At 36.3% G+C, this 11,128-nt stretch overlaps 1 protein-coding gene across 1 annotated transcript in view; it reads left to right on the forward strand.

Moving 5' to 3' along the window:
• The first annotated feature begins 766 nt into the window (after positions 1–766).
• LOC140336212 (uncharacterized) overlaps positions 767–11,128 on the forward strand; it is a 16,870-nt gene continuing 6,508 nt past the window's right edge. Inside the window, exons 1-2 of the mRNA XM_072419210.1 lie at positions 767–1,683; positions 8,256–8,351. Of these exons, the coding sequence (XP_072275311.1) occupies positions 895–1,683; positions 8,256–8,351 (885 nt within the window). The 5' untranslated portion in view covers positions 767–894. The remainder of the gene's footprint in view (positions 1,684–8,255; positions 8,352–11,128) is intronic.

The following is an 11,128-nucleotide window of genomic DNA, read 5'->3' on the forward strand; positions in this document are numbered from 1 at the left end:
GCATGCACAGATTGGTCTGTGATGTCCAAAAGGTTGGGGACCACTGGCGTAGCTGAAGCTTAAGCAAAGTCTCAGACAATATGAATATACTATACAGAAGGGGTCAGAAGGAAACTAAACAAAGTTAAAATACTCTAAAGTACTTCCAGTTGAACACACAAAAATGTCTGCAAGTTGGATTAATAAAAAATATAAACTTTGAGCTTTTAAATGATGTTTCAGCTGGGTCAGTAAACCATTGGGTTAGTCTTCTACCTTGTCAGCCAGGATTGTGCTGTGTAGCAATCTTGAGTAAATAAAATAAGTGGATGGACCAAAACACTTGTTGGAAATTCTTTGGAAAGGAACTGTAAATATGTTTTCCACTATATGTTAATTTTGTAGCATTAAGCAATAAATGGAAATATATTGGCTTTTGTTGACTAGTAGTAGTTATTCACATTTACCCTGACTTGTTCTTGTAATGTTGAAGACGTTTGCAGCTTTTCAAGACATTTCATCAGTGCAACAAACTATGAAGCTGCTTGGAAAATTGAAAAAACTATTTCAACATTACAAGAGGAAGTCCATGTAAAATATAAATGTGACCAACTACTACTAGTATACAATGACCTGGATACATGGGAATTGTCACAGGCATAAAACATTTGCAACTGTTATTTATTGTAGAATACCTAAATGTGGTTACTGTGTACAGACCTTATCTAAATACATTTTTGTTTGTTTTTTTGATTTGCATGGATATTTGAAGAAGATGAAGACTTAATACATTGTTCCTTTAAATGGAAGTGCAAGTATCTAAATAAAGACAGCCTTGTGATATCTCCTTCTATATATCTCAGGGCATCACAATCCAAATATAAAGCAGATTCTAGTCGTTTTCCTTACCCTGCAATGTCTGATATTCCTTTAGAATCAAAATTAATCAAACAACCCGGAGACAGGCCTAAAATATTTACCAGTTTGTCTGGACCTTCAGTAATAAAATATTCTACAGCAAATATGGAAGCTGTTAAAGGAAATGAGAATGGAAGTAGGGTGAGAAGACTTATATGCATTACAGATAACATATCAAGTAGAAACTTGCTGAATCAATCAAATTGCACTGAAGAAAAGAGGAATGCGTCTGCAGATCCATATTCCAGGGGTGAAAATGTTATCACCACCCAACAAGGTTCCATTCCATGTATTCTACCCTACAATAAGGACAGGATTACTGAAAACATGAGCCTTCATAAGGAGGACTTGATTGAAAACTACAAAGATGCGATAGCAAAACTCAGAGGTCAAACAGCATGGAAGTCATATTCCAACCCTTCTGAAATTATGGTAAAGTCTTTCCATGGTCACATTCAGACTTGTATTTTACAGCTTTCAAATAGAAGTTCCATGCCACCCATCAAGCTTGTCACCTGTAATGATAATAACTCATTTCTAAGGAGTTGCTGTAGAAAGAATAACGTTTCTGAAGGAGGAACGCAGCAGATCCAGAAAGGACATCATTGTTCATTTCCAGCTAGTCCTGTCATTTCAGCAAATAAAAGCAACAGGTTAGATGGAGAAAAGTTTGTTTGGAGCCAGAACACTCAGGAAATTTCTAAAATGCGGACATGTGATGACAAAACAAGTCTAGTTAGAATATCTCCTCTGTCACCGGGAAAAGAAAATACCATACACACACAGGTAATCACAAGATATCTGTATCTTTAAAATGTGCATAAAAACTTGTAGTTGTAACAAAACTTTTTTTCCTAGTTTTGGATAGAGTGGGGAGGGTCAGTTTACTTTTTGCTGTCTCTTTCCTTCCAATACTTTCTGTTTTGGCACAACATATTCTCATTCTTACAGAGTTATCACCAGAATATATAAATATTATATATTTAAACATAAATGTTTTCACTCTTTTCCATCCTTTTTTATATTTTGGCACCACTGATTTTTTGTAGCCTTTTTCAGACATTTACTATCTACATTCACTTGCTACATCTTTGCACTGGACCAACTTTCTAATATTGACAACAATGGACCAACATACAATGTGTATGGGTATTACCACTTTTAGTCTACCAATCTTTATGTATGTGAGTATATGTATGCAGGTGCATGTTGTTTAAAAGTTTAATAGGGGGTGTTACTGTACTATGAATAGAATATGTGGAATAAATCATAGGGTATCTTGTTCACTATACACCTAACCTTTGCACAACACAGGTTATATTCTTATCCTGACCCTTGCAAAATACATGTTACATAGTCATGAGCTCTGTAATTCCTGGGATGCATGTTACATTTACACCTGACCCCTTCACTGTGTAGATTACACATTCCTGACCCCTGCATTCTGTACATTTTACACTCCTGATCAATGCTCTCTGTATGCTACACTGCACTCTAAAAAGTAGGCAGAACATTAGATTTAGTCTTGGTCAATGCACTGAGCTCTGTTACTTTTGCATTCACCTTTAAAGAGTTTTTTGTTGGCAGATGTTTTACTGAATGTGTGCATTTTATACATAAAATAGGTTTTCATTCAGTTCACCTATTCCTCTACCACTGTAAGACATTACGTTATGATCATTTTGAATGCATTAGGAGGGCTGCTAGCTTTATTATGGGTATTTTGGCCATTTGGGTGTTGTACAATATGCAGTCTAGCCACCAGATAAAAAACATTGTACAACTCTTGGGTATGGGCTCTGATAAGTTTTTTGCCATCTGTGTCCTTTTTGAGGATATTTTCCTGTTAGGCATAATAGGAAAATAGGGAGCAACAGGAACTGGTCACAATTTGCAAAATATTATGCAAAATAGTCCTGAACTTTGGTGCTAAGGTAAAATAAACAGAATTTTGGAAGACAAGTGAAGTGGCCTGCTACTACATAATCACAGGGCCAGTTTGCAAAATGTAACTATTCTACAAGATGGCTTTTCTTATAATATATAGAACTTCCCTATTGCTCACACCTCTTCTGTTGCAAATAAAGAAATAGCTTCAATTAGGTTTCTTTACTTGGTTAACATGGTGTGTACTGGGGATATTTTATATATGAGTGACATATTTCCTGATTTGAAGGGAAACTTGTGATTCAGTCCCAGTTGCTGGGATACATGAATTTTGCATTCATTTTCCCCAGCTCATCCATGATGCATGGTGTCAGACAGAGAATTCACATTATTTGCCAATTCATGGTGCTTTACAGAATAATTCATCCAGCTGTAATTATTGGTGCAAATATTGCGGAAAAGTGATAATATAACATATACTGCACTTAGATAAAAAATGAGCACACCTTTACTGGCTGAGCATGTCCACATGCTTTTTAATTATATTATTTTATTGACACAACAGCATATTTAAGAATTGAATAATCATGCTGCAATAAAAGCATAAAGGCCAAAATTATGGTACCACATACCAGCTATAGTGTCTCAATATCGCTTCCCTTTTATTGAATAGTTCCTCTTCCTTTGTATGCTAATGGATAGCCCTCTTTATTCATTTCCTGCGACAAGACTGATACCAGGCCAACGTCAGAGGCATATGTTTGACTGAAGATGGGGGTGGTAAACACCGAGCCCTTTTACACCAGGCCTGCCTTTAGCTCTTGAAAGCTCTTTCTGAATTTTTTTCTATTTTACCTTATAGGACTTGCACCTTTAAATGAGATTAGTAAGTGTACCAGAAAGAAAGCAAGACAATGGCGGCACATGCAACAGAATGGAGACATCACTTCCTTCTGCAATACAGAACCTGCCTGGTCACAGTTCTTTACTTCTAGGGTTTAGTTTCCCTAAAGTACAATAATAATATTAAAGTACAAAAATGAAAGTACTACAATATTAACTTTCAATATATAATCATTTCAAATAAACTATATTTTCATTTTAAGTGGTAATGCAAATTGAATTTCTTGATATACATATGAGCATTAATAGTTAATTACATAACAGGGAAAAACTAAACAAGGTAAGGAGAGATAATGGCAGAGGCTTATAAGACTCTGATATTCAATAAAATATATTCATTAAAAGATAAATGCTGTTGGGTTTATAAAGGAAGGCATCCTCCTATTATACTGAAATACATTGTTTTTGCCGTATAAAATATGATTCACTCATTTGAATAGATTGATGACAATGGTGTGTACAAATTTCCATAGCAATGGGCACGTTATTGTACAAAGTAAATAATATTTTTTTGTATTTAATCAGCCATGATCTGAAAATAAATAAATAAATATATATATTCATATATATCAGGAAGGGTAGTAATATACCCAATAAGGGTTTGGAAAAATAAGAAAAAAAATAAGAGCATAAGGTTTTATCACTATAAAAGTTAAAACAAAAAATATTTTTTCATCCAAATTTTAAGTAACTGTTTGGCCATTCAACAAATCAAACCTAAAATTTAATTAAACACCTAAATTCTTAAGATCAAGGACACTTAAATAACATTGAAAGGTTTGGGTAACACTTTTTATAGAAAACACTTGTGCATCATTAATTATACCAGGGTAATTTCCATTTATTTATTGTAAAATAGGTACATATTTTATAAATTGAAAGTCTTGATGATGGTAAAATGGTAGAAGACATTCTTTCCTCCAGTTTACCCGCACTTTAACTCTCCTCCCGACTATTAAACTAAATAACCACACTGAGACCTTTTCATGGGCAAAACAGGCCATAACAGCCTTTTATTAACATAACACATTACTTTATTTAACCAATAGTGCACAACATTGTAAAATCAACCAGGATTTGAAGGTCCATGACAGTACTATTACAGTCATTTTATGGATACTCTTGTTCACCATAAAAACCTCCTGCTGCTACCACATTGACTCGGGGACAGTTAACAGGTATTCCACAGATCTCGTCGGTGTCCTGTGTAGCCCCCATTTCTAGGACTCCATACCCTGATGGGTACCCCATCCCCAACCTTGTATACATCCAACCCCACTCTCATGGAAAAACCGCCAAGCTGCCATGACAAAATGCAAACACAAACCCAAACACTGGGGAAGGGTGAGTGTGAAAATTTTCTCCCACTTCTTCACAAAGCCGATCTGACCTCTCCCCCTTCAGATAACCGTTATGAATACTATCCCCTAACCCCTCCTCATTTCTAGCCCTGTTCCATCACCCTATGCCTCTGGCACCACCTCCTTGCTTAACCCCCTCACCTTAACCCCTTGCTTTTCTTGCCTTCTCCCCTCACCCTGTCATATGGCCCCCTGCTCATTCCCCTTTTCTTTTTGCTCCAGGCTTTCTTTCTTAGGCTTACATAAAGAACTCCTATCTGGATGAATTGTAGGCAACTAAGCATTGTAAAACAACACCATGGTGGGATCCTTTAGGTTGGTTGTTTATAAAAGATGAGTAATCGAAATGATGAAAATAGGGCTTTTACAATCTTGATGAACTTTTCTTGATGCTCTATTTCTCTTTTTGTGCTTTTAATGTTTTAGAAAATCAATTTTATAAGTGAAAAAATTCTCTGGCGGAAGAAGTGCACCACCACAGCAAACGCAAGGGCAAAACATGCAAACGTGTTGTCTTGCAAAGCATTTTTCTGTTCATGGGCACATAGCAGGAGTTTGCAATGCTAACTGTATTGTTATTATTCTTATTATTAATAAACATGCTTTACATAGCGCCAACATATTACGCAGTGCTGTACATTAAATAGGGGTTGCAATGACAGTCAGATCCAGACAGTGACATAGGTGGAGGAGAGGACAGTCTGAAAGAGCCCTTAAAGTGACAATGCTTCTTTTTAAATAATATAATATAGTGAGTGAGGGCTGTTACCCCAGGCCAGGAAGTCTGTTCCTGCCAGGATCACAAAGTGTAAAAAAAGGTAGGAAAAACCTGGAAAAAAAATGAATGGAGCCACCATAACTAAGGGCTGATGTGGACTATATTATATATTTTTTCCTAAATAAACTTCCTCCCTTCCTGTTCTTTAATTTTCAGTGCCAGGTCCTGTTCCCTTCTGTTTCTTGTTCTCATGATCTATTCTGCTGATTTTAGGCTCAGGATGGTGAGAGGACAAATTGGTGAGCAGGCGTTTATCCACCTGTAGGGCTGGCACAAATGTTGGCCTACATTTTTAGTTTTAGCAATAAACTGACTTGTATTGAGTTGGTCATGAATTTGTATTCTATAAGACACAATGGTTTTGTACCTGCTAATGGAAAATTGAAGAACAGTGCATGAATTAATGTGCAGCTATTTACATATTCAGATTGCTTTTCACATCAGGCTCCTCTGAGAATCTGTGTATCAGAGATGTCATTTTTGTTTCTATCAGATATGATAGGAATGTTCTTTTATTTATTAATATTACAGGTTACACAGTATGTACAAAGGTAATGTACAAAGGTAGTACTATGTCTATGCTGCCCCCCAAAACCCCATTAAAATCAATGGATGCAATTATTCACGTTTTCCCGCACTAACCCTACTTTTTATTTTGTATACTGTTGCAAGGAGCGTTATCTATAACGCTCAAAAATGTGCCTCAAGGAAACGTCCTGGTGTAGATTAACCCATTGGCATGCATGGGAATTTCAAAAACGGGCTTTTAAAGCCTCAAGTTAAAGGTTGGGGAAACAGTAAGTGTATACTAAACCTTACTTCCATTTTTAAGTATTACAGCACCCTGCAGACTACTGCAGGTGACACCCACATGTAATGCTGAGCCTCTATGATTGATGATGGGACTGTGCTGTGCCCATAGTACACAAAGTTATGTTGAGTGTATCTGACACTGTACTCTTGCCCCCCATATATCACCATTAGTTCTTCGTTCTTAGTTCTTCGTACTAGGTTAGTACTAAGTAAAAAAAAATGTTTTAAAAATTAAAGTTTATGCAAAATTCCTCAAAGCTCAATTTGTGTTCATATGTCCATGTACATAGGGTTCATCAAAGCTCCCAACCCTATGCACATGGACATTTGAACACAAATGCACATGTGGAATGAACAGGTGTACAAAAACACACATTACCTCCCGTTGTGCCCAACAGAGTGATACCACTAATCCCAGGGTCCACACAATAATTTTTGGTCAACACCAAACCTGTAAAGTGTCACTTATGGACAATTTTGGCAGATTTTTGCTGCTTCAGGGATGTGCACAGGTTCGAAGCATGACGTATTTGGTATGTATTTATTTGACTGATCTTTTTATTCCAAAATATTGTGTTTGCCTATGCTTAAGTTAATTTTAATGTATTTTTACTAAAAAATACATTTAGTAAACAGCAGCATCTATATGGTGTTACATTAAAAAAAGATAATTTTTATATAATTATGTATTCTACGCAGTCTTTGCTTTTTGAAATTTTAAAAATGTTTTGGGTTTTAAGTTTGTTTTCATGTATAAAACATTATAAAACAATATGTGCATTTAAATATGTGTGCACAGATTAAAATAAATGACAGTGAAAGGGTTTAGATCTAGATGAAAACTCATTATCATTTTGTACAAGTACTGTTGATCTGAAAAATGCCTGAATATGTGTCATGAACCTAGATTCTCTTTGCATAGTGGGACCGATTTATACTGACATATGGACAGCTGACTAATTTGCCACTGAATTACTGGCTTTTATTCAATAGTAATTGATTTCCTTATGCTGGAAGGCACATGTGTCTCTAGCACTGTTAATGCTGCACTGTCCATATAGGAACTAACTTGTCAAGTGGCATCTTCTACATAATGAATGATAAAATCGTGAAATACTAAAAGAATAAAAAAAAAGTTTCCTACATACTATATATTTTTTTATTACTAACTTGTATTTAATGTAAGTTTTACAAAGTACATAGTCATTAAACTAAGTTCTCTTCAGAGGGGCCCCCAATCTATGTCCCTACCATAGTCAAATGTTTTCTACACAGTATAAGGCCATTTTTTGAGGAAGTCAATAACCTGGCTGCATGTTTTTGAGATGTGCGAGGAAACCAGAGTGCCTACATGAAACTAATGCAAAACAAAGGGATAACATACAAACTCCTTGCACATAGTGTACTGGCTGAGATTTAAACCTTGGACCCTAGCACTGCAAAGACCAGTGTGCTAGCCACGGGTATTATGGTAATTTTTATGAATAATTGTGGTTAGTTTGGATGCATGTTCAGCTTATTTGAAGTTTCTAGAACAGCCTTAAAAGTGGATGTGAATAAATGGCACAACTTGACCTGTGAACTCAGTATACTTCTCAGTGTACTTCTTTTGGCAGGATGTTTGGGGTTTCCCCGCTTTTCATCCATATCCGGCGAAAACTCAACTTCATGGCAGCTCCAGTTCTTCAAGAGGCCAAACCAGAAGTGATATGGTAAGGGAATCAGACATCTGAACTTTAAATGCATGCCATGTTACTTAATGATTGGCCAATTAGACACCCAGTGCTGTCATTTTGAGACCAGAATATGTCCCCATATGACAAGTGGAAGTCTTTAAAACTTACAGTGGTTGTATCTCCTTTTTCCTAACGTCTAAATAAAAATGTGGCAGAACAAAAGATTGTGCAGCTGGATTTGGCAGCAGTAAATTGAAATTTTCTTTGCCTAGCATATTTTGTCCTAACTATACTAAAATCATACTTTAAAGCCCAACTTCAGGCTATTGTTAAATGTACCAATACAATGCAGTTGCCCAACACTGGGCTTGATTTATTAAAGCTCCATTATAGACTATCAAGGTGATCCAACAAACCAGGATTTTTTTTTTAATTCATTTGCTTTTAGTTGGTAAATGGTTTCAGTCCTCAACCAGAACCATCTCAGGTTTGATGGATCACCCAGGTTCACCCATGATATTCTATCTTCTCTCATCTTGGAGAGTTTAATTAAATCAGGCTCATTGTCTTGAACTGGAAAAAGTAATCTCAGACAACTTTAGTGAATTCCTCTTTACCTCTGTATAAAAGTACTTTAGTATAGTTTAGAATAGTTTAGTATAGTTTAGTTTTGAACAGTATAGAAAAGAAATAAATATGAATGAATATGAACTCCTATGAAAGATGGGTTCAGGAAAGCAGGCCTTTTGGATGGCAAAATGCATCAGATTTGAGATTTCTGTTCCATGATCTAGAGTACATTACCATTATTTGAGTGCTATATACACTATGATAATGGAACCTTGTGTAGATTTGATGCAACAATGGATAATAAATCATTGTTTATGACAAAAAACACTTTTCTCAACCCATTTTTAATAAGACATCAAATTATTTTCTTTTCTCTACTCTCCTAGGGATTGGCTATATCACAAACCTTACCTTTTGACAAAAAAGGAGGGAGGGGGGGTAAAAATACCTAATTTCTCATCTCCTTGGCAGTTGGCACGCTCCTCAGCTGTTCCACTGTCCAGAATGTGGCCTGCCCCCTCTGTTCTTCCATACTGTTGGACCACATTGTATGTAACGATGTCAGAAAGTTGCAATCAACCAGACAGCAAAGTAAAGTTATCTTCATCCAGGCCAAGAAGTTGTCATGCAGTGATCACTTTCTTATCTTGGTGAACCACAGCCCCGGGAAAGATGCTACAAGTAGCTTCTCCTAGTGGCAGCCCTCAAGAGAATGAATGAGGGTGGCAGTGAGCAGTACAGTACTGCTTACTGCCACCAGCTGTCAAATGTGCAGTCCGACCCTGCGTACTTCCACCAGCTGTCAAATTTAAAAGCAGTCCGAACATTTTCCTTTTAAATTCATTCAATATGAAAACTACTTTTTTTGATTTTAGCACAGCAGCTTCATGGCAGGGTTTTTTTTTATCTCTTCCCCTTCAAAATAAATATTTCACCCAAAAATAACATACAAATGACTAACATACCTGAAAGTATAATTAATATTTTTTGTGCTACACCGACAAGTTCTCAAACTAAAATAGCCACATTCGAGTTTACAAGCTGTGACAACAATAGGCAAGAAATACACCTAATGACAGAGATTCGACACTGCTCATAATGTATAATATTTCATTTAAATAGATTTAAATGCATGAGTTACTATTTTCAGCTCTATAAATGAATGATTAATATTCAGTAAGTAATGTAAAATATTCATGAAAGCATCTCAGCATGCCCAAAATATGCAAAACCACAAGCAGACATTTTTAGATCACAGCGATTTGTGGCTAGCCCAGTCTTGAGATGTTGTGTCTGGATAGCTTATGGAGCTTGTAGTTCATGCTGGCGAATGATGAAAAATACCATATGTCTCTGTAGTGTCGTTTAGTGTGACCAAGCTCATTAAAAATGTATGGCTTCATTGAAGTTATAAGGCAGATTCCATTTCAACATTTAAAGAAGAACTTCAGGCAAATATATATATATATTTTTAAAAAGGGATTTATGTATGCGTTCAATAAAAAGTTACAAATTCTGTTTTTCAGTTCATGTTTATACTAAATTTGTAGGCACCAGTCAAAAGTAGATATGCAGTGTCAGTCCGTGCCCTTCAAGTTGATAAGTTTATTAGTTCTCTGCAGAGTTGGAAAGAGGTGGCATAGAAGCTAAAGATCCAAGCTGAATTTGATTCATGTGGGTTTGTAGGCACACAACGTAAGGTACCTCTTTGCCTAATTCATTTGTAGTACATTTTATCTTAAAATACACTTATGGATAAACCAAGATTCCCCCTGCTTTAAAATGCCCTTGGAAAAAAAAACTTGGTTTATACTTGGGTCACACCAGTAAATTGTCCTATATCCTTATGTAGTAGCAAACTCTTGCAGTCTGAGATGAGAGACATGAGTTTTCCGACATGAGTCTGAATAATGTTAGTGGAATTTTATATAATTGACATAGAAAATTTAGAGTTTAACCTCCCCTAGAGGTAATCCTGACTCGGGGTGGATTTTCCATGCAAAAAGCTGTAATCCTGAGTCACACTCGGGGTCCCTTAAAACATAATACAAAAACACTAACCTAATTCCGTTGGTGTCCCCCGCATCCTGCTGATCCCTGCAGCTCCTCCAGACACGTATTCTTTCTTCGATGTTCTCCCGGCGTGTGCAGAGACAATCTCTGGGGTTTCCCAGTGACGTCGGTGCAGGCGGGAAGAGCGGCGGCAATTTCAAATAGTTTTGTATTGGATTCAATACAAAATA

Source organism: Pyxicephalus adspersus, chromosome 8 (assembly GCF_032062135.1).
Source record: "Pyxicephalus adspersus chromosome 8, UCB_Pads_2.0, whole genome shotgun sequence".
NCBI lineage: Eukaryota > Metazoa > Chordata > Amphibia > Anura > Pyxicephalidae > Pyxicephalus > Pyxicephalus adspersus.